General features: G+C 37.1%; 1 protein-coding gene across 23 annotated transcripts in view; it reads left to right on the forward strand.

The window, feature by feature from the left end:
• The window catches only part of Dst (dystonin), a 427,642-nt gene that overhangs the window by 279,452 nt on the left and 124,471 nt on the right, over positions 1-23,719 (forward strand). For 16 of the 23 annotated variants that reach the window (XM_021721801.3, XM_078019848.1, XM_078019847.1 and 13 more), the window contains 8 exons: positions 161-244; positions 1,509-1,616; positions 2,136-2,234; positions 12,460-12,588; positions 15,058-15,146; positions 16,266-16,395; positions 17,445-22,919; positions 23,048-23,197. In XM_021721801.3, coding sequence (XP_021577476.2) covers positions 161-244; positions 1,509-1,616; positions 2,136-2,234; positions 12,460-12,588; positions 15,058-15,146; positions 16,266-16,395; positions 17,445-22,919; positions 23,048-23,197 — 6,264 coding nt within the window. Of the gene's footprint in view, positions 1-160; positions 245-1,508; positions 1,617-2,135; positions 2,235-6,258; positions 8,995-9,538; positions 12,365-12,459; positions 12,589-15,057; positions 15,147-16,265; positions 16,396-17,444; positions 22,920-23,047; positions 23,198-23,719 lie in introns of those variants that run through there. The other 7 variants (XM_021721816.3, XM_021721817.3, XM_021721819.3 and 4 more) reach the window with 3 other exon arrangements.

Genomic DNA, 23,719 nt, shown 5'->3' on the forward strand with positions numbered 1-23,719 from the left:
ATTTGTAATTTTCCTGTAAGGCAAGTTGCATATTAAATGCAAAGGGCTTAGGAGTTGTACTTTTAAGTGATGTGGGTATTTCTTAGTTCTGAAGCATCTTAAGAAATAAAGTAGCATAGAGTTCCTCATCCTGTTTTTTCTAAACTGTGTGTGTTTCTAGATGCTGGTGTCTGAAATAGAAATGAAACAAAGCAAAATGGATGAATGTCAAAAATATGCAGAACAATACTCAGCTATAGTAAAGGTAAGATTTAGTTACTCTAGTCAAATTTAATGTTCAGTATATAAGGCTGTGATGTATTTTAAAAGCCATGCTAGTAGAGAGAGGATCTCACTGAGTCGCTTAGCATCTCACATTTACTGAGGCTGGCTTTGAACTTATGATCCTCCTGCCTCAGCCTCCTAAGCCTTTGGGATTACAGGTGTGCATTACTACACTCAGACTTTTTTGCTCTTGTCTAGAAATTCTGGGTGAAATTGGAGTCCAATGACAGTCCCTGATTTGTTCATTGTGTGTGTGTGTGTGTGTGTGTGTGTGTGTGTATGTATGTCTCTCTCTGCCACATGTGTGCCTGAGCATGTATGCACGCACACCGACACACCCACATACCCTCCCTCATGAACATAAATATCGGAATAAATATATAGCTCTGAAATTCGTTTCCTAACCCTTTTTCCTCTTTTTTGTCTTTTTTTTTCTAACATCAAGAGAGCTTCTGACTTTTTTTGTTGTTTTTCTTTTTCGTTCTAGGGATTGAACTCAGGAGCACTTTACCATAAAGCTATATCCCTATTCCATTTACTTTTTATTTCAAAATACTGTGTCAGTTGTCAAGGCTGGCCTTGAACTTGTGATCCTCCTGCCTCAGTCCCCTTCAGCTGGAATTATAGTCGTGTGCCACTGTACTGGCTAAGCTTTGACTTTTTAACTTAGCAGATGTTTCCCATGCTTTTCTGGTTATCACTATAGTTTCTCAACTTTCTAGATCCATAGTTTAGCCAGAGGAAGGGGAGACTGTTTATAACTAAGATATTATGTGTGTGTGTATGTGTGTGTATTTTTGTGCAAGTATTGAACCCAGGTACACTTAAGCACTGAGCTAAGTCCCCAGTCCTTTGTATTTTCATTTTGAGACAGAGTCTCACTAAATTGCTTAGGGCCTCACTAAGTTGCTTAGGGCCTTAGCTAAGTTGGGAAGGCTGGCCCTGAACTTGTGATTCTCCTGTCTCAGCCTCCCAAGCCCCTGGGATTATAGGCATGTGCCACCACATAAATAGTTTTATGAAGTTACAAAAAGAATTGAGAACTTTCCTGACTATACTGCTTTTATCAACACACCTTGGAAGTATCTCCAGGATCTGATAGATTCCTAAAAAATGTAGTTTTGTAGTGTTTTATTTAAAATTCATTCAGTGAAACTAGATTTTAATTTTCTGCATTTAATCACTGTAGGATGAAGCTCTAGGCTTGCCTTAATTAATTTTATAATATTGACTCTTTTATATAGGACTATGAGTTACAAACTATGACCTACCGGGCCATGGTAGATTCACAACAAAAATCTCCAGTGAAACGCCGAAGAATGCAGAGCTCAGCAGATCTCATTATTCAAGAGGTAATAAAAATATGAGGGGGACGTATATAAGGGCATAAAAGAGTGAAACAATATTTTTAAACAATTTTATTTATTTTGATTATGTTAAAACATGATATAAAATATACCATTTTAATCATTTAAAAAGGTACAGTTTAATGGCATTTTAATATATCACAATGCTGTGTAATCATATCCACTAATCATTTCCAGAAAATTTTTATTATCTCAAACAGAAAATCTATACCCATAACTACATTTTATTAAGAGTTTTTAAAATCCTTTTTAAAATCAAGATCAATTCAGGATCAGTGATTAACTACAAAGATAAATAAATGTATTTCATGATTAAACTTAGAATTAGCATGCACATGGTGTGCATAACTGTAGCTCATCGATACCTAGTTACCATTAATTATTGGGGTGTTGTGTGTTTAATTCTACCAAAGCTTAGTTAATATTACAATTATTACTCAGTTTATTCAATTTGTTAAGGACAACTGGAAATTACATTTTTATTAATTTTTTCCTTACTTGCAGTTCATGGACCTACGGACCCGGTACACTGCTCTAGTTACCCTCATGACACAATATATTAAATTTGCTGGTGATTCATTGAAAAGGCTGGAAGAGGAGGAGGTAACCATTACCAACCAACAGCTAAATAACAAGCATCTAGATACAAGCAGGAACTACAATATGGTTTGGGAAAGCAAAAGGAGTTTCTATGAGTTTACATGACTGATAGCTAATATACAAGTAAATAACAGTGAATTTTCAATGAAAAAGAGCAAAGGCCTAAGATTTTTGTTTGCTCATTCTAAAGATTTTCTTGAATAGAAGAGCATTTAAAAAATTTTTAATTCAGGTGGCCTGGGGATGTAGCCTAGTGGTAGAGTGCTTGCAATGGGTTAAATCTCTAGTACCACAAACAAACATCCCAAAATTCCCCTTTAAGACCCAACATGATATGGTTAATATTTCAAATGATTTTATTTTCAACTTTATCACTGATAAAGCTTTCTCAGTAAAGTATGGTTACTGCTATTATGATGTCTAGAGAAATATTATATGAGCACATTTGTTTATGCATTTTAAATTAATTTATATCCTCCAGGAGTTAAAAGTTATTTTAATTTAAATATATTAAAAAGACATCAACTTAGAAGGAGTTGGTGTTTGTATAAAACAATACTAAATTTTAAAAAATCATGAAGTTTGGGGCTTTGTTTATATTTTTGCCAAAACGTGGTCATAATAAAAAGACTAGGTAACACTTTGATTTGGAGCACTTCAATAACTTTGATTCTACATTTATTAACAGTAAATTATCATTAAAGCCTTATTTTTCTAATCTTGATGGTATATTCTGTGCTTTATTATCTTGATGTGCTTTCTATTCCTAACCTGAGAACAGACAAAGATAGTAAATCCTGAAATAAGTAAAATGAGTAAAAAGGTAGGGTGTAACCACCTTACTTTGACAATTTTTCAAATTCTGAGTATGATTATAATTATAACTCTTATTTATATAATGAAACATCTGAAACAGTAGTAAACATTTATTAGATGTTACTCTCTTAGTTTCTGAAAATTTGGCTGCTTTTGTAAGCTATTTTAGTCTGTTCAGAGCTAATCATTTTCTGCAACTCAATCATTAACATAGCTGATTTCAAGACTTTATATCCAGTTTCCTTTATGCTTAGAAAGGAGAAACAAAATATTTATGGCTGTCTTAATAATTGGCATGTACCTCTTATGTGTGAACAAATATCCATAATTTTTAGTTTTTGAGAAATCTTGCTATAGTATGCATATCTTTTAAATTATATGTTCTGTAGGTAAATGTAAGAGAAAATAATTTAAGTCCTTTTCTTTTAGTGTATATCTGATTATACATATGTGGGCCACCTTTCTTAATTTATTTGAGAAAGCAGAAGTTGATAGAAACAGAAGATATTTTGTTTATTTTCTTTCATGACTTATTACAAAGCTACAAGGTCAAGACATTGTAATGCATAAAAACAGATGAATTCAGTGAAATCAAACACACATTGATTTTAGAGTTTTGGTTAAGTACAAAGACAATTTTAGGAAGAAAGGATGGTCTTTTCAATAAACAGTGCTGGAGAAATTGGATATTCATATACAGAAAATATGAACTTCAGTGTGTACCATGTGCTACACGCAGAAATAAACTCAGAAAAAAATAAATTCAAATGAAAAAATCTAAAACTATAAAACTTATACAAGAAAGCATAGAAACAATTGATGTTTTAATAAGGCTTTAAACAATTACAAATCATCATTACCATCCTCTGAAATATCAGATATATAGTGAATTGAGTATCAAAAGCACTCTAGTTATGAAAGACATGCAAAAACTATAATTTGAAATTGACTTACAAAACCCTCACCATTTGAGGATCACATTAATAGATTGTCCTATAAAAGATATTTAAGTCGGGCATGGTGGTACATGGGTACATGCCTGTAATCTCAGTGGCTTGGGAGGCTGAGATAGGAGGATGGCAAGTTCAAAGCCAGCTTCAGCAAAACTGAGGTGCTAAACAACTCTGTCTCTAAATAAAATGAAAGATAGGGATGGGGATGTGGCTCAGTGGTTGAGTGCCCCTGAGTTCAATCCCCAGTAATTGCTCTACCCCCTCCAAAAAAAGAAAAAAAAGATATTTAGCTCATATTTTAGGTTCAAAAGAGTATGTTTGAAGTTGTGAAGATCTTGAGAAACCTTGGTCTGAAAGCAGAATTTTTCATAATAAGCATAAAATCAAAGGTAGGTGCCAGGTAATTTCAGAGGTAATGCCAAATTAGAGAAATATTGTAGAGTATCTGTAATGGCTATTAGCTATGATAAAGAAATTTTTTTTTCATCTAATTTGAGAGCAAACTCTTAGGTATTAATCACATTGTGAGGGGAACATGTAGAGAAAATGTTATTTTTATGCAAATAAGTTCAGGATCTACAAAAAGGCAAATCAGCATGTGGTCTAAATTATTTCAAGTACTCTTTGTAGCTAGCATTTGCCAAGAAAATCAGAGTTCTGAGATAACATGAGATTTATTAACAAATCACCAGGATGACTCTAATTAAGGTATGGAGGGCTCATCAAGCTTTTTCCTAAAGGAAACAGAATATGAACTTTGAACTTCTTAATAATAGTTGAGTTTTAAAGAAGGTTTGATAAGCATATGGAAAAGACCCTCTTTGAAATTATTTTGAAAATATTGAAACCTTAATATTTTAAATACATAGAGTGTTTTAGTGTCATCACAGTTGATCCTAGTGCCAGAAGAAAGAAAATAGAGTGTTGAGCATAGCAGTTTGTGATGAGATTTATTTCTATGTGAATTCTTATTAAAAAACTACATTTAGATGGGGAAGGAAATAACTGAAATTCTCATGAAAATTATTGGTGATCAAGAAATTCAAGAAAGCAAAATGAGATGCATGGTCCATAATGTAAATTAAATTCTTGAAATTCATCTGAGTATCTCAATGAAAACAAGTCTGCTATCTAAAGCAATTTCACTACTCGAATTTAAATTGTTTCTAATTATAGTGATGTCAAGTTGATTCAAAACGAATAGCATTATGATATTAATAAAGAGAAATTGTCATTCTAAACTAATCCTGGTCACCTAGTTCTGATGTCAATGTGAAGTGGACTCCTCCCAGCTGAGACTGTTTCTCTAATCAGTAGAGTAAAATGTTTTTCTTACATTGTATTTAATAAATTGGAGCTGAACTTCTTAGTATATTTTTAAGAGTATTGATGTTTAACAATTTTTTTTTCATTATTGGGTACCTAAAGGTACTTGTCAAGGTGGATTCATATGAGGCTGTTATTAACAAAACCATCCAAATCTGTGAGTATATGAAACACATCTTTAAAGTTATCAGGGACAAGAGCTGCCTTTGCATTAACAATTCCAATTTCTGTAGTTGTCCTCACAGGCAAGTACAATCACATAAGGAATTTAGGGATAAAGTTTTTATGTAACTTTCTTTTTTCCTCATGTTAAGTATTATTTCTGAATTTGGCTTTCTGTTCTCAACTCGTGTGTTTTGTTTCTTTAACCATGAAACATGGGAAAATAAATATCATTTTAGGTTCCCACTGGGCTAGCTACTGAAAACTAAATTCTTTAATGTTATTTGGTTCCTATATAATGTATGTTTTTCCTGACTCCTAGGACTAAGTTGTATGCAAGAATTAAAAGGGCACTATTGCGAGAATTTTAGTTCCTACTTTGTCACTTATCTATTGTGTGAGTTTGCAAAATTATTTAACCTCGTATTTCCCCTTCATTTGTTTTTTTTTTAAAAAAAGGTCATGCTAGATGTTTTCTAAGGTCCTTTCTTGGTATAAATCCCTGAGCTACCTAATTTTTAAAATGAAGTTATTCCTGTGGGACAAAAAAAAGATTCTCCAGGACACCCATCCTGGAGGATTTTCTGTCCACTCCTGCTGACCTCTGATGCTTCCTCTCTGAAGAAGGTGGTGCTATGGTGGCGGTGATGCTGCTTGTGCTATGTTTGGGTTCTCTTGGTTTTGTAAGTACTTTTAGGCACGTTGCTCCACGTGTCATGAAGTAAATTTTAATAGAACGGCTGTGACACTTTTAAAAATGTGTCTTATAGATGAAAAGGTGCAAGGAGACTTCTGAACATGGGGCATACTCAGATCTGCTTCAGCGTCAGAAGGCAACAATGATGGAGAATAGCAAGCTCACAGGAAAGATTGGTGAACTGGAAAAAATGGTAGCGGAACTGCAGAAGCAAAAGTCCCGAGTGGAGGAAGAACTTCCGAAGGTCAAGGAGGCTGCAGAAAATGAGTTGAGAAAGCAGCAGAGAAATGTAGAAGACATAGCCTTGCAGAAGATACGGGCTGAAAGTGAGGCCAAGCAGTACCGCCGGGAACTGGAGACCATTGTGAGGGAGAAGGAAGCCGCACAGCGGGAACTGGAGCGGGTGAGGCAGCTCACCTTAGAGGCCGAGGCCAAAAGAGCAGCTGTGGAAGAAAACCTCCTGAATTTTCGGAATCAGTTAGAGGAGAACACCTTTACAAGAAGAACCTTGGAGGATCATCTGAAAAGGAAAGACTTGAGTCTTAATGATTTGGAGCAGCAAAAAAATAAATTGATGGAAGAATTAAGAAGGAAGAAAGACAGTGAGGAAGAACTCTTGAGGCTGGTAAAGCAGATGGAAAAAGACCTTGCATTTCAAAAACAGGTAGCAGAGAAACAGTTGAAGGAAAAGCAAAAAATCGAATTGGAAGCCAGAAGAAAAATAACTGAAATTCAGTATTCATGTAGAGAAAATGCTTTGCCTGCTTGTGCGATCACACAGGCTACATTGTGTAGGGCAGGAGTCGGTATTCAGAAAGAGAATGACAAACAGAAAGCTGAGGAACTCAGACAGCAGGTAGATGAACTAACCATCGCCAACAGAAAGGCTGAGAAAGACATGCGGGAGCTGAAGTATGAGCTTAACGCCCTCCAGCTTGAAAAAACCTCATCTGAGGAAAAGGCTCGCTTGCTGAAAGATAAACTGGATGAAACAAATAACACACTACAGTGCCTTAAGCTAGAGCTGGAGAGGAAGGATCAGGTAGAGGAAGGGTATTCTCAGCAACTCAGAGAACTTAGTAGGCAGCTGAACCAAACCACAGGTAAAGCTGAAGAAGTCATGCAAGAAGCCAATGATCTCAAGAAAATAAAGCACAGTTATCAATTAGAATTAGAATCTCTCCATCATGAAAAAGGGAAACTACAAAGAGAAGTAGACAGAATCACTAGAGCACACACGTTAGCTGAGAGGAATATTCAGCATTTAAATTCCCAGGTTCATTCTTTCCAGGATGAGAAGGAATTGTCAAATGAAAGAGGACGGCTCTGCCAGAGAAGATCAGATCATCTGAAAGAACAGTTTGAGAAAAGCCATGAGCAGTTGCTTCAGAATATTAAAGCTGAGAAAGAAAATAATGATAAGATCCAAAAGCTCAACAGAGAATTGGAAAAGAGTAATGAATGTGCAGAAATGCTAAAACAAAAAGTCGATGAGCTTACTAGGCAGAATAATGAAACCAAATTAATGATGCAGAGAATTCAGGCAGAATCAAAGAATATAGTTTTAGAGAAACAAGCTATCCAGCAAAGATGTGAAGCACTGAAAATTCAGGCAGATGGTTTTAAAGATCAGTTACGAAACACAAATGAGCACTTGCATAAACAGACAAAAACAGAACAGGATTTCCAGAGAAAAATTAAAAGCCTAGAAGAAGACTTGGCCAAGAGTCAAAACTTAGTAAGTGAATTCAAGCAAAAGTGTGACCAACAGAACATTATCATCCAGAACACTGAGAAAGAGGTTAGAAATCTGAACGCTGAGCTGAATGCTTCCAAAGAGGAAAAGCGGAGGGGGGAACAGAAAGTTCAGTTTCAACAGGCTCAGGTGCAAGAGTTAAATAATAGGTTGAAAAAGGTACAAGATGAACTGCACTTAAAGACCATAGAAGAGCAGATGACCCACAGAAAGATGGTTCTGTTTCAGGAAGAGTCTGATAAATTCAAACGTTCAGCAGAGGAGTTTCGGAAAAAGATGGAAAAATTAATGGAGTCCAAGGTCATTACTGAAAATGATATTTCAGGCATTAAGCTTGACTTTGCATCTCTTCAGCGGGAAAACTGCAGAGCTCAAGAGAACGCCAAGCTTTGTGAAACGAATATTAAAGATCTTGAAAGGCAGCTCCAGCGGTACCGTGAACAAATGCAGCAAGGGCAGCACATGGAAGCAAACCACTACCAAAAATGTCGGAAACTTGAGGACGAGCTGATGACCCAGAAGCGTGAAGTTGAATACCTGAAGCAAAAAATGGATCAGCAGATAAAGGAGCATGAACACCAGTTAGTTTTGCTCCAGTGTGAAATCCAGAAAAAGAACGCAGCCAACAACTGCACCTTCACACCAGAATTTGAGATGACAGTGAAGGAGTGTCAACACTCTCCAGAGTTCCCCTCTAGGACCACTGGGCACCTTCACTCAACAGCCAGACCACCTCTGTCGAGATGGACTCAAGAACCACAGCAGGTAGAAGAGAAATGGCAGCATCGGGTTGTTGAGCAAATGCCCAAAGAAGTCCAGTTCCGGCCTCCAGGGGCTCCAATTGAGAGAGAGAAAAGCCAGCAGTGTTATTCTGAGTATTTTTCCCAAATAAGCACTGAATTACAGATAACTTTTGATGAGAAAAACCCTATTACAAGGCTATCAGAAATAGAGAAGATAAGAGATCAAGCCCTGCACAGTTGCCGAGCACCTGCCAGGTGTCAGGATGGCTCATGTGAAATGGAGTTGGTGAAGCTCTTGACATCCTTAGAGGTATACTTGTGTTCTGAGACCTTATCAGCTACCTAATGTCAAGTTTCTTCTATTTCTTTTCTCTCCTAGACTAAGTTTTTTAGCAATTTTGAATGTGTTTGGCTTTATATTTCTGAGAAGAAAGTAATGCTGTAATTTTTCTAGTGATTTATTTACCTGAATCTAGTAAGTTAGATTCTTTATTTTGCAAATGTTTGACATTAAGCACACAGATATAATGGGTATACTGTTATGTCTGTGGGAATGTATTTCAAAAAATGTGACTATAAAAACAAGCCAGAAGAACCAGGCTGTTAACCGTAACCTTGGCCATATTCTGTGGTCACATTTTATCTCAGTGCAACATGCCTTTTTAACTATCATTAGTTGTCACCTAGAGTAAACTTCAGGCTCTTAAAATAATATTACTTATTCCTGAAACCACCCCCGCTTGTTTTGAAATTTTTTCCTTCACTTATCTTTGTAATTATATTTTGATTGAGAATGGGTAAGTAACATCAAGTTCTTTAGGTGACTTTTAACATCTTAAAAATTCCTGTTGCAGATAGCTAAGGACAAGCAGTATGCTGTGCATACAGAAGTCACAACATTAAAACAAGAACAGAACTCAGCTCCCAGTGCTAAAGAATGGATGCTGGAAGGATGCAGAGGGTCAGATGGACTCAAGAGAGATTTCCTTCAGAAAGGCTTAGAACCAGAGACTTCCCAGAATGTCAATAGTGACCTGGCCTGTTCAGTTAGGGATGATGAATTTAAATTCCAAGGTCTCAGGGATATCGTGACTGCCAGGCAGTTGGTTGAAGCTAAGCTTCTGGACATGAGAACAGTTGAACAGCTCCGACTTGGTCTGAAGACTGTTGAAGAAGTTCAGAAAACTCTTAGCAAGTTTTTGACGAAAGCTAACTCAATTGCAGGCCTTTATTTAGAATCTACAAAAGAAAAGATTTCATTTGCCTCAGCAGCCAAGAAAATCATAATAGACAAAATGATGGCGTTAGCCTTTTTAGAAGCTCAGGCTGCAACAGGTTTTATCATTGATCCCATTTCAGGTCAGACATATTCTGTTGAAGATGCTGTACTCAAAGGGGTTGTTGATCCTGAATTCAGAATTAGGCTCCTTGAGGCAGAGAAGGCAGTCCTTGGATATCCATACTCTTCTAAGACATTGTCAGTGTTTCAAGCTATGGAAAATAGAATGCTTGACAGACAAAAAGGTAAACATATCTTAGAGGCCCAGATTGCCAGTGGGGGTGTCATCGACCCCGTGAGAGGCATTCGTATTCCTCCAGAAATTGCTCTGCAGCTGGGACTATTAAATAATGCCATCTTACAATTTTTACATGAGCCATCCAGCAACACAAGGGTTTTTCCTAATCCCAATAACAAGCAAGCTCTGTATTACTCAGAATTACTGCGAATGTGTGTGTTCGATGTCGATTGCCAGTGCTTTCTGTTGCCATTTGGGGAGAGGGACATTTCCAATCTCAACATAGAGAAAACTCACAAAATTTCTGTGATAGATGTTAAAACAGGAGCAGAACTGACTGCATATGAAGCTTTCCAGAGAAATCTTATTGACAAAAGTGTTTATCTTGAACTGTCAGGACAGCAGTATCAGTGGAAGGAAGCCACGTTTTTTGAGTCCTATGGGCATTCTTCACAAATGCTGATTGACACTAAAACAGGATTACAGTTGAATATCAGTGAGGCTATAGAGCAGGGAACAATTGACAAAGCCTTGCTCAAAAAATATCAGGAAGGCCTCATCACACTTACAGAACTTGCTGATTCTTTGCTGAGCCGGTTAGTTCCCAAGAAGGATATGCATAGTCCCATCGCAGGCTATTGGCTGACTGCTAGTGGGGAAAGGATCTCTTTACTAAAGGCCTCCAGGAGAAATTTGGTTGATCGGACCACTGCCCTCCGATGCCTTGAAGCCCAGGTCAGCACAGGCGGGATAATTGATCCCCTAACTGGCAAAAAGTACAGGGTGGCCGAAGCTTTGCATAGAGGCCTAGTAGATGAGGGCTTTGCCCAGCAGCTAAGACAGTGTGAGTTAGTTATCACGGGGATTAGCCATCCCGTCACCAACAAAGCAATGTCGGTGGCAGAAGCTGTGAATGCAAATATCATAAGTAAGGAAATGGGAATCCGATGTCTGGAATTTCAGTACTTGACAGGGGGCTTGATGGAGCCTCAGGTTCACTCTCGGTTGTCCATAGAAGAGGCTCTCCAAGTAGGTATCATAGATGTCCTCATTGCCACAAGACTCAAAGATCAAAAATCATATAACCGGAATATAATATGTCCCCGGACCAAAAGAAAGCTGAATTATAAAGAAGCCTTAGAAAAAGCTGATTTTGATTTCCACACAGGACTTAAACTCTTAGAAGTGTCTGAACCTTTGATGACAGGAATTTCCAGCCTGTATTACTCTTCCTAATAGAACATGTTTAAAAAATTTACGCAAGGAGCAGTGCTGGTGGGCTTGTACCACCTATTTACAGCATGGTATTTTGACTACATATGCAGTCTAGGAACTGTGAAACTGACCACTGCTTATTTCTTGAAGGCCAGAAATAGTTCACTACTTAGACAATAATTTTTCAATTGAACATAACCAAAGATTTAGTGCACTTAAAATGGTTCCATTTAGCTTGAGAATAGCTTTTTGAATCTTACCCACACTAAAATAAATGCATTTTACCTAGAATATGGGGTACATGTGATGCACTTACCATGTTCACAGCAACATTTCTTCACACTGGCCTGGTGTTCACATTCCCATTTACTGACACATTGCATTCCCTGAAAGCATTTGACAAAGCACCACAGAATCTTAAGAGATGGAAATTCATTTCCTCCCCCATTGAGGCTGCAGTGTGTAAGATTGCTTTGGAAAAAGAAAAAAATTTGTATTTTCTTGCTTGTAGTAACCTTTCCATATTAAAACATTCCCCATCATCTCTCATTCCTAGTTGAGATTTTGGAATTAAAAGCTAACGTTATGAATGTATTGTCAGAGGAGTGGGAAGGATTTTCCGCATTCTGTGTATTTCTCATCTTTCATCTTTGTATAGATTCTTAATCCTTTCAGCTTTCCATTATTGGATACCTTTCTGTTAAGGAGATCGAAATTGTAATGCTAATGCAAAGGCAGCAAAGCAAAAATCTTCTAGTGCCTCATGAATAAAGGTTTTTTGTTTGTTTGTTTGTTTTTGTATTGATGTAGCAGCTGGGAGGATAGACCAATGATTAGAAAATGTTTGTCACAGCTTTCTTTGCTACTGTAAACATTTTGTAAGTACATCTGCTATGCAATACAGTTAAGTGAATGAATAAAATGAGTAACCTGTGTGTGATGAGCAAATGTTTATACATTCTTGTTTTTGGTGGATAGGTTAGTTTAATAGTGCAGTTATTTACTGAAATGTAATTTTGTTTTTAACCACTCACATCTGTCAGAAGTCACTGGAAGAAGAAAAGAACGAGCATGTCGAAAAAGCCAAAGAGTTACAGAAATGGGTATCAAATATCAACAAGACATTGAGAGATGGAGAGAAGGCTGGAAAATCTCCCTTCTCTAAGCAAAAGGTATTCACAGAGGTTCTGGCTTAAAAATAATTGTGGGTAGAACTTACTGAACTGATGATGTAGCCCATCTTGCACAGTATCTAATTCTTTACCTTACCGATCCCCAGTTTTTATAGGAAAGCAATCATAGGAACAGAGAGGTTAGATAACTGCCCAAGGAATCACAGTTAGAATGTGGCAGAAGGTGATGTCTGATTTGAAAGCCTGAACTATATTATTCGCTTAGCTATTAGCAAACTAGGTTTATTTATTTATTTATTTATTTTTAAATTTTTATTATTGGTTGTTCAAAACATTACATAGTTCTTACATATCATATTTCACACATTTGATTCAAGTGAGTTATGAACTCCCATTTTTACCCCGTGTACAGATTGCAGAATCACATCGGTTACACATCCACTGTTTTACATATTACCATACTAGTGTATGTTGTATTCTGCTGCCTTTCTAGGTTTTGCTATTAGTAAAATAGGTTGCCCTGCTTTTCCTAATGTTTAGATCTGCTTCCCAAGAACTGCAATGAGAACTGTTGAAGAGCAGAGTTGTCCTGTTTTGTGTCCAGAGTGATCCATACACTCCATACCATAAAGATACACAGTTGCAGTCTCGTTCTTCCAGACATAAACATAATAAGTTCAAGAACAGTGAAAATATGAAGTAGGATATTATCATTTTTGAGTAGTAACCTTAGTTGTGCTTTTCTGGGTCATTTCTATTTCATAAGGAAGTATCCACCGTCCACCACTGGAAACTTTAGCTTCTTTCTTTTAACCAAGTGAATTCTTTGGGTGCGTGAGCTATCTTCTGAACCCCCATTAGTTGGCATTGGTTGGGTGGCTGCAACTGTGAGATGCCAGTGCTCCATGATGCCTCTTGAACTGTACCACCTGAAGCCCTTAGGACATTGGTAATTAAGGAACAGATTCTAGTAGTGTTGCTACTCATGGTGGGAATTGCTGCTATATTTTCAAAAAGTAAATTTCCACTAAGATAAGTGGAAATTTTTTTCTTTGAGTAATACTTTTGTCACCATTGCCCTCCTATGCCTATCTGACATTTGGAAATATCCAAGACTATCATTTAACCTTGATATGTAGTGATTCGCCCAGCTCTGCCACAGTACTCACTTGTAATCATTGAAACAGACACTGTTGATATGATTATAATGAAAGATATCAGTGTCTTGTTTAATTTTGCCCATGATGTAAGGGCAGGAATAACTTATCTGGGATTCACTCTTAGGGAAGTTCATTGACTCAAGTTCACTTGAAATATCATTGAGTTGAAATAAAGCTGTTTTAGCTCAGTCTTGCATGGTATGTATTATGTAGCATGGAAGAAATGAGATCTTGAGAAGCATTTACATTTGGTGTTTTAAACCAAGAGTTTCAGGATAATTTAATGTAAATATTTATCATATTTCCCCTTTTTCTCTTTTCTCAAAAATAGGAAGATAATGAAAATAGGTACATAAGCCTTAGCCAAAGATTTCTCAGCAGAATAGGTTCCTTTACAGAAACATGAATCATTTTAACATTCTGTAGTTTCAGGTTCTCCAAAACATTACTAAGTCAGTTCTAGTGTACATAAGGGAGACAGATAATTTTAATGTAGATCACAGCCTTATTTATAACTCTCTAAGAACACTCGATGGTCTTTTCATTAAAGGAAATTTAAGTAATTTGATGTATGTGGTAAGTGTGTCTGCCAGAATTCCATATGGCCTCATGATTATTTATAACCATGAAAAATTATCTCTAATAGGATACACAGGGTCGAAGGTTAATATATCTTTCATGGGCCTATCATTTATTCACATTTTTACTCATTTAAAAGTATGACTATTGCTGGAATATATTCAAAAGTGATATACTGAGGGAGTAGGAGTCAGTGTTCCAACTTCTTGCTTTTTGCCAAACAGATCAATTTTACTTCTCTGACTGCCACAGGTGACTTTTAATAAGAGAGGGCCTTTGCATCAGAAATTATTTAATCTTGATCTGCAGACATACTGAATAATACTTTTACCATATTTTTTTTTCAAAGGGAACCTTGTATTTAGGAGGTTGGGGGAAGAAACTCTGGAGGTGGTGTTCCACATTTACAAATCTTTCTGAGAACCATGATGTATGAGAATAACATTGGGTCAATGAACCTCTGACCACCTCAGTGTTATGGCCACTTTTATTCATCTTTGGGCTAGACAGATGCAGGAAATATGTTACCTCATGAAAATGATGGCACTGAGGATAGAGAAAAGCACTTTCCTTAATTAAGCATTCTAAATAAAGTACTCTTCTTACCCAGGCCTACAGATGCTTAGAAACTGATTTGTTATGGACTTGGGTCACCCATTATGTAGATCCGTCACTTGGATCTTAATTGAAACTTGATTAGTTTTTTTAACATTACTATTGTGTGGTCTTTTAGAGGCGTGTGTTTGAATATGCCTTCTTTGCCTTACAGATTTCCAGTGAGGAAATATCAGCCAAGAAAGAACAGCTATCTGAAGCACTTCAAACCATGCAGCTCTTTCTGGCTAAACATGGAGACAAGTATGTTGCTTTTCATTAGCACTTTTATTCAGAGGAGGGACATGATCTTTAAAATGTTCAGCAAAATAAGCCAGGCACAGAGTCATTCACACCTGTAATTCCAATTACTTGGGTTGCTGAGGCAGGGGGATTGCAAGTTAGAAGTCAACCTTGGCAATTTAGTAAAACCCTGTCTGAAAATAAAAAATAAAAGGGGCTGGGGATGTAGCTCAGTAGCAAAGCATCCTTGGGTTCAATCCACAATAGCTAAATCAATCAATCAAATGTTGAACAAAAAAGAAGTTGGTAAGTTTGAATTATGATTTTAAAAATGGAATTCAAATGAATTAGGGAGTTTACTTCATATCACATAGAATATAAAATTAGCAATATAGTTCATTGTTACTTCTGTCTGTACCACAGCTCAGAAATTTACCTGTTATTCCCATATATTATTGATAAGAAATTAGGCCAGAGAGGCTAATGGTTAGTAGCTAGTCGGTGATAGAGCTGAAACTCCAGGTCAAGTCTTAGTTCTAGGGAGCATTTTCTGAGACCACCTTTTGGAAAACATGTGTTGGTATGTTTTTTGTTTCCTTTGCTGTTTTCATGATTTGGTCTTGCATTTTTCCACAAGGTACTTCATATATTTCAACTAATCACTCAGGAAAGGAATCCACACTTGTCTTAAAGCCCTTTTAGACACCCTCTTTAAGATTATTCCAGAAGGACTTCATATTGCATCTTAGAGAATCAAGTTAATGTCCTTGTAAATTCCCTGTCTCTTTATTCTTCAGTTTAAGCAAATTTTATCTTGAGAAATGGCACCATACTGTTCCCTTTCCTTGTTGGAGCTAAGAACAGTATGTTTCCCTTTTCAGATAACAGCAGTTATTCTGGAAGTTTATATATTGGGGACATGCTGAAACATCAGTTCACACACTTTCCTTCAATGCCTTTCTCAAATAAGGGGAGACCCCTAGATGTTTTTACCGTCCTAAATTTCACATGCAGTTGGACAAAGGGCTAAGAAATGTGTATGTGGGGCTATATTTTAAGACATGTGACAATGATATTGAACCTAGTACATAATTTTTATGCTTGAAAGTTAGAATTACTCTTTCTTACTTTCTATTTTAGAATGACAGAAGAAGAAAGAAATGAATTGGAAAAACAAGTCAAAACTCTTCAAGAAGGTTATAATTTACTGTTCAGTGGATCTCTGAAACAAGAATCACAAACCTCAGGCGATACAAAGGTAGAGGAGAAGGTAATACTTATTAACCATGAGGCTGTTTCAAGAAGCCTATTTTAATTGCATGACTGTGGAAATAGATGTCAATAATAAATGCATTTGTATGTGGGTAAACTATGAATGGGTTTATTTATGTGTTTGGAGATTTTGGCATTATTAAATACAGTCTTACTCATGCTGATCATCAATTTCCATGACATCTTAATCTCTGCCTTGCATGATAAAAGAAAAGACTCATTCATTTTTCTAACTCTTCTCTTTAAAATTCATTCTTCTGTTGCCACATTAGGTATTTTATTATAAAATGTGATGTTAAAGAAGATCCTGTGGGTCATCTCTAAAGGGCTTTGGAGTTTGATTTTCAGAGATACCCATGAGAGTTATTTGAATAATCTAAGGTCATACATTACTGTGAGGATGCTCTAGCACCTTCATAAAATCTAGTAGGAATTGCTTAATATTTGGTTGGTTCTTAATTTTTTAAACTTGACTGTTAGCATGCCCAATATTTAATTTTCAAAAAATTTATTTTTATATTTAATTCTGTTACTCCTGGAAACAACTTTCCACATAATTTGTCACATTTTGGGGGGTATGTAACAATTTTTATGGTTCCTTAGTTTTTTACTGTCTTTGAAGAAACCTGTATGCTGTAAACATGAATAGCATGGGGTTTGATGCTCTTTCATATCACTAGACTCTAATCTCACCCAAATACAGAAAGCATGATTGGCCTTCTAGGTACGTGTTCTATTTTCTCTCTGTCACCATCTACTCTGTTGTGTCCTCACTAACCTTGTTAATGTACACAATATCAAGTTTTCAATTCACAGATGCATGTTGTTTTTAAAGCTTTTATCACATCCTGTGCTGTTGAATAGATCACTGACATAGATCACTTGTGCATTTGAGCTGCCTAACATTCACAGAATTGCTGCGCCTTGGTAAGTAGAGGATATTTTGATGAAGTGTATTATTAAAAAAAAAAAAAAACTAAGTTGCATAAAACTCTCCCTGCTGTTGTTTAACAGACTGACCTGTAATTTTTTTACTTTACCTTTCAGCTGGATAAAGTGATTGCAGGCACCGTTGATCAGACAACTGGAGAAGTCCTTTCAGTCTTTCAGGCAGTTTTAAGAGGCCTCATTGACTATGACACAGGAGTCAGGTTGCTTGAGACACAGCTGATGATTTCTGGTCTAATTTCACCAGAGTTAAAAAAGTGCTTTGACCTCAAAGATGCTGAAAGACAAGGCCTTATTGATGAACAAATTTTGTGCCAACTCAAAGAGTTAAATAAAGCTAAGGAGATGATTTCTGCTGTGCCATCTACCACAATTCCTGTGCTGGATGCTCTTGCTCAAGGCGTGATATCAGAATCCATGGCTGTCAAAGTTCTTGAGATACTGCTTTCCACAGGCTTTCTGGTTGTTCCAGCTACGGGAGAACAGTTGACCCTACACAAAGCATTCCAGCAGAACTTGGTTTCCTCAACATTATTTTCTAAAGTTCTAGAAAGGCAAAATATGTGCAGGGACCTAATTGACCCCTGCACCTCTGAGAAGGTGTCTTTAGTAGATATGGTACAAAGAAGTGTTTTACAGGAAAGTACTGGGATGTGGTTTCTACCTGTGAGACCACAAGAAGGGGGCAGAATAACGTTAAAATGTGGAAGAAGCATAAGCATTTTAAGAGCTGCTCATGAAGGTCTCATAGACCGTGAGACCATGTTTAGGTTATTGGGTGCTCAGCTTCTGTCTGGTGGTCTAGTCAATTGTAACTCTGGTCAAAAACTGACTGTTGAAGAAGCCATGGCAGAAGGGGTGCTTGACAGAGACACTGCCCACAGTATTCTCACCTATCAGGTTCAAACAGGTGGAATCATCCACTCTAATCCCGCTAAACGCTTAACAGTAGATGAGGCAGTCCAGTGTGATCTGATAACTTCCAGCAGTGCTCTCTTGGTTCTAGAGGCTCAGCGAAGCTATGTTGGACTCATTTGGCCCCATTCTGGTGAAATATTCCCTACATCTTCCTCCTTGCAGCAAGAGTTGATTACAAATGAGTTGGCCTACAAAATACTGAATGGCAGGCAGAAAATAGCTGCTCTTTATATTCCAGAAAGTTCTCAAGTCATTGGTTTGGATGTTGCCAAGCAGCTCGGAATTATAGATAATAAAACAGTATCAGTTTTAAAGAATATAACACTGCCAGATAAAATGCCTGATTTAGGAGACTTAGAGACATGTAAAAATGCCAGAAGATGGCTCTCTTTCTGTAAATTCCAGCCATCTACAGTTCATGATTACAGGCAAGAAGAGGATGTTTTTGATGGAGAAGAGCCAGTGACAACTCAGAACTCAGAACAAACTAAAAAATTATTTTTATCTTACTTGATGGTAAATAGTTATATGGATGCCAACACAGGGCAGAGGCTTTTGCTGTATGATGGAGACTTGGATGAGGCAGTTGGTATACTACTAGAAGGTTGCAGGGCAGAATTTGAGGAGGACATACCCACAAGAGAAAGTCCTGATGTCTTAAGCTTCCCTGGTGTAGTTCTTACTAATGTTCCAAGAATAGAAAAGGATGAATGTGCAACTTCACCAGCTACTTTTTATAAATCTCATTACACTGAACCTGAACATGAAGAGAATCCTGAAAATAGAAAGTGTGCCATAGCTGAAGACTTTCATGAAATGGGAAATAATGTTATCACTAGTGCATCTTACCAGTCTGACAACCTGGCAAATACAATAACAATTGATAATAAAGTTAACAGTTCATCCAGTGTATGTGTTCCCAATCCCTTATCATATTTGACACAAACTGAACTTGGAAAAGATAGCATGCTTAGACATGGCTCTGAAAACATACTTAATAAATGTGAAAGTCAAAGTCAACTTGCAACAAATGAACATGCAGATGAAAACAGCTGTTCTAAAAACATTCAAAACTTTGCAAGTGATTTGATAACAAATCCTATCATGACATTGAAAACTGGTAGACTCTGTGATTTGAATGAATTGGAGAATGAGGATAACATCAGCCAGGATGCATCTATCTTTGACTATTCCCCCAGGCTAAGTGCCTTATTAAGCCATGATAAATTGAGGCACAGTCAGGGAGATTTAAATAATGGACACACCCCAGAGAGCAATGGCAATAAATATGAAGCCTCTTCATTGTCATTTAATGACCAAAGCATGTTATCAGATCAAAGAATGGGAGAAAAATTTCAAGACCAGTTTCTAGGAATTGCAGCTATTAACATCAGCTTACAGGAAGAGCACCTTGAACAAAAATCTTTAAATATTGGCAGTAGTACCTCTCAAGTACAATATCATAATGATAAATATGTGTCACATACTTCTGGGGAGAATGAAAAATTGCCTGATGCTTCTCAGACGAAAGCTGAAGAGGAGCAAAAGGAGTGTGAAGTGGAAGAGGACTCCTGTGCCATGTCTCCAAGGGGTGGTCCTGATAGTGCCAGCCCACCTCACATACCTGGTAAACTGTGGCATGAAGAAATTGCCAGAGCTGGTGACTATGAAACGTCACTGCTGGATGATCAGCAGAGTGACACAGGAACAGACACTGATAGTGATGATGACTTTTATGACACTCCCTTGTTTGAAGATGATGACCATGATTCTCTGCTTCTTGAAGGTGATGACCATGATTGTCTGCAGCCCGAGGACTATGATACACTACAAGAGGAAACAGATGGGACAGCGCCTCCTGGTGAAATTTTTTATGATGTTCCAAAAGAGAATGAAGATTTTGTGGTTGCCCAGGAGGAACTAGTTGGTAGCTTAAATTTGAGGGGCAGAGCACAATGTCTGCAGGATTTTCTTGTAGGTATTGAGAAAGCTGAATTTGATTCTGGTGACAGAAAGCATTTAAGATCTGCTGACTTAGATGTGAGTGTATCAGAAAGGGGACCCACAAATGACCTTGAAGGTGACGAGTGCGACTCATTGACTGATAATGAAACTGTGGGAAAGGAAGAGAGCTTTGGTGCTTCATTAAAATTTGATGACACTGGCAGTTGGAGAGGAAGAAAACAAGAGGTTGAAACTGGAAAAGAATTTGAATCTGATACTGATCATTTAGATTCTGTGCAAAGTGAAGAAAGTTATGGGGATTTTATATGTGACAGTAATGATCAGGATGACGACGATGATGATGACAATCTTGGTAATGATGATCTTGATGAGGAGGAAGGGGGAGAAGTGGAAGATGAGAATGGAAGACCAATGTGCCAAAATAAGGCTGAAGATGGCCAGTTTTGTTCCACTGCTGGAAAGGAAAACAGTGATGAAAATCAAAATATTCGTAAAATGATTCTCTTGGATGAAATGTATAATTGTAATTCTTTAGAAAAACTGCAAAGTGTAAGTGTTCTACAGCTAGAATCAGCTAGCGAGGGCAACGTATTTACTGAAAGAGGCAGCCTTCCAGAACATATAACTGAGGTTGTTGGAAAAAGCAAAGAAAATCTGTCAAGTCAGGAGATGGCACTTAAAGATTTATTGCTGCCTGTCACTGAATATACTGAATCAGAAAAAGCCTTAGGTCCTGAAGGTGTTTCACAAAATAACATCAGTTCACCTTCTGAATTCGAGAGTAGTCCAGTGAACACAAAGGTCAAATTGATTCAAGGGCCAGAATCTGCAGACTTTGTGAAAGGCAGAGATCAATATCTTGAGACTGTAACATCTAAAGGTGACTCATCTTATAATAAAATCATTTGTTCTGAGCCTGAGTTAACAGGAAAACCTGCAGAAGGCCAGGTGTCTTCCGTAGTCTCTGTGATAGACAGAGATCACCAAGGAAATGGAAGAAGTTCAACTAAAGGGAAAAACAGCAAAAGCAATATGCAAACAGAGGATGAGACTTCAGTTCAGAAAATGTGCTTAGAACAAGGAGAACTGCTTTTAGAAGGCCCAGAAGAAGAAAATAAATACCTCAAACATTTACCTAATAAAAGAGAGAACCTCAAGCTAGACAAGACTCAGTTTCCATTGCTGTACATCACAAACAATGAAGAACTTAATCAGAAAGGAAGCCTGAAAGAAGCAACTGTAACTTTTAAAGATGAATCGAAGGAGACACAAACAATGATTAGTAAAAGTCCAGTTCAATTTGAGGATCTTGAAGAAATATTTGACACATCAGTTTCCAGAGTGGACAGTGATGACATTTCTTCACATATGACCTTGTCTGAAGGGAATACCAGCCTCAAGGAAGGTTCAGTCACTGAGGGTTCTGAGAAAAAGCTTGAGTTGTTCACTTCTTTAAAACATTGTGCTAAAAATATCAAAGCAAAAGATGTGCTGAAACTGAATGAAGACAACCCAAGGCATGTCTTAATAGCTGCTCCTCCCATGAAAGAAGATATGCAGGTAGAAGTTAATAATATGAAAGTGAAGTCAACACCTACCCAAGAAGACCAGCCTCTAGATGACACAGTTCAGCAAAATGATCTTTGTACTAAAGAAAGTATCTTGGAAGGAGCAACACAAATTCCTCAGTTCACACCAGAAAACAGCAAAACCACCCTTTCAGTCCTACCTCTTAAAAATGTGGAAGACCTTGAAGAAAATAGCAATTTTGTAAAGTCAGAGCTCTATATGAATGGAATAAAAAATAATAACTCTAGTAACATTTTAGAAACTGACTCCTCAGAAATTAATGATAAGAAAGAAAGAGTTGAGAAACAGTCACCAAAAGAACAAGCCTCGTCTCTAAGACCCCAAGAAAAGGAGGTTCAGATTCCTGATTTATCTTCAGTACTTGTGGAGGATTTAAAGGATATCTTAAAAAGCGGTTTGAAAGAAGGCCATAGAAATCCTCAAGAGGTGGGAGACCTTTCAACTTGTGCAGATGCTAAAATTTTAATTCAAGACTTAATTAAAAGGGTTAGTTCATCACAGTTGGTAAATGAAGCATCTAGTGTGCCCAGTGACTGTAAAAACGATGATAACTATGGAATTTGCCCAATGGGTAACTCATCAGAACTGAAGGCAGAAAAGAGAGATGATGCTTTCTGTTTTGCAAATCTGAAGTCTGAGCTTCTCCTTGATGTACTGAAGCAAAATCAACAGAATCAGAAAGTCACAGGAGTTTTGGAGTTGATGAGAGATTTAACTCAAACAGATTGTGACCTAGAGAAAAGAGAGATTTCATCTAGAGTACTTCCACTGCAACTTGAACAGATTTTCTGCAAGCTACTTTCTGATGGATATTCAGAAAAAGGAGAAGAGACGGGAATCGTGACTCCAAAAACAGGTACTGCTTGTGAGATAGTGGAAGAAAAGCCACACGTTCTTGATTATCTTAAACACAAAGAAGGAAATCTCTGTTCCCTTAACTTACAAACTACAAAAGAAATTGGACTGGAAAGTTCTGCTGGGTGTGCTTCAGCATTACCAAGAGACGGAAAGCTTGAGCAGCTCTATAGTGATTTCCCAAACCACTTGGAATGTATTTCTGGATCAAAAGAAATTACCTCTGGGGTTAGCTCAGTGGAACAAGTAAGTCGATTTTTATGTTTTATATGGAAGTACCTGCATGAAACATTTGGGAACAATCCCATACATTTTATTTGCTTTAAAAATCTGCATAAAGGCGATTGAATCAAAATGTCCAAATTTGTTTTTAGTTTTCCACTGAGTTGCAGCAGTGTTTACAGCACACTGAAAAAATGCACGAATATTTGGCTTTGCTTCAAGATATGAAGCCCCCCCTAGACAACAATGAGTCTGTGGATAACAATCTAGAAGCTTTAAAGAATCAACTGAAACAGTTAGAGGTAAGAATTATCTGCTGCTTTGTTAGTTAGCTTTACATTACTGAAACACATACCTGAAATAACCAACTTATAATGAGAAAAGGTTTATTTGGGCTCCTAGTTTTGCAGTTTCCAATCTATGGATCAGTTAAACTGGCCCTGTTGCTCTTAGGCCAATGGAAAGGCAGCACATTATAGTGGGGAGTAGGTGGTAGAATGAAACCACTTACTGTATGGCTGGAGAGCAAACGAAAGACACTTGCTTTATTTTGTCGAATCCTCCCAGATATGGAACACTTATAAACACTTATGCACATTTGTAATATATAATATAATAATGCTAATTAAATATAATAGGATCATACAACAATTATGATACTAATTAATGTAATACATATACGCTGTGGATTATAATTTCCAACCTGTTTTAGTATACCTGTGTCAGTTTTGTTGAACTATTTACAGAATTGAAAACTTAGAGCTTAATGGGTTAAGATAAGGACCTACAAGCCCCTTTAAGGCATATCTGTGGTGACCTAAAGA

Source organism: Ictidomys tridecemlineatus, chromosome 8, assembly GCF_052094955.1.
Source record: "Ictidomys tridecemlineatus isolate mIctTri1 chromosome 8, mIctTri1.hap1, whole genome shotgun sequence".
Classification (NCBI taxonomy): domain Eukaryota; kingdom Metazoa; phylum Chordata; class Mammalia; order Rodentia; family Sciuridae; genus Ictidomys; species Ictidomys tridecemlineatus.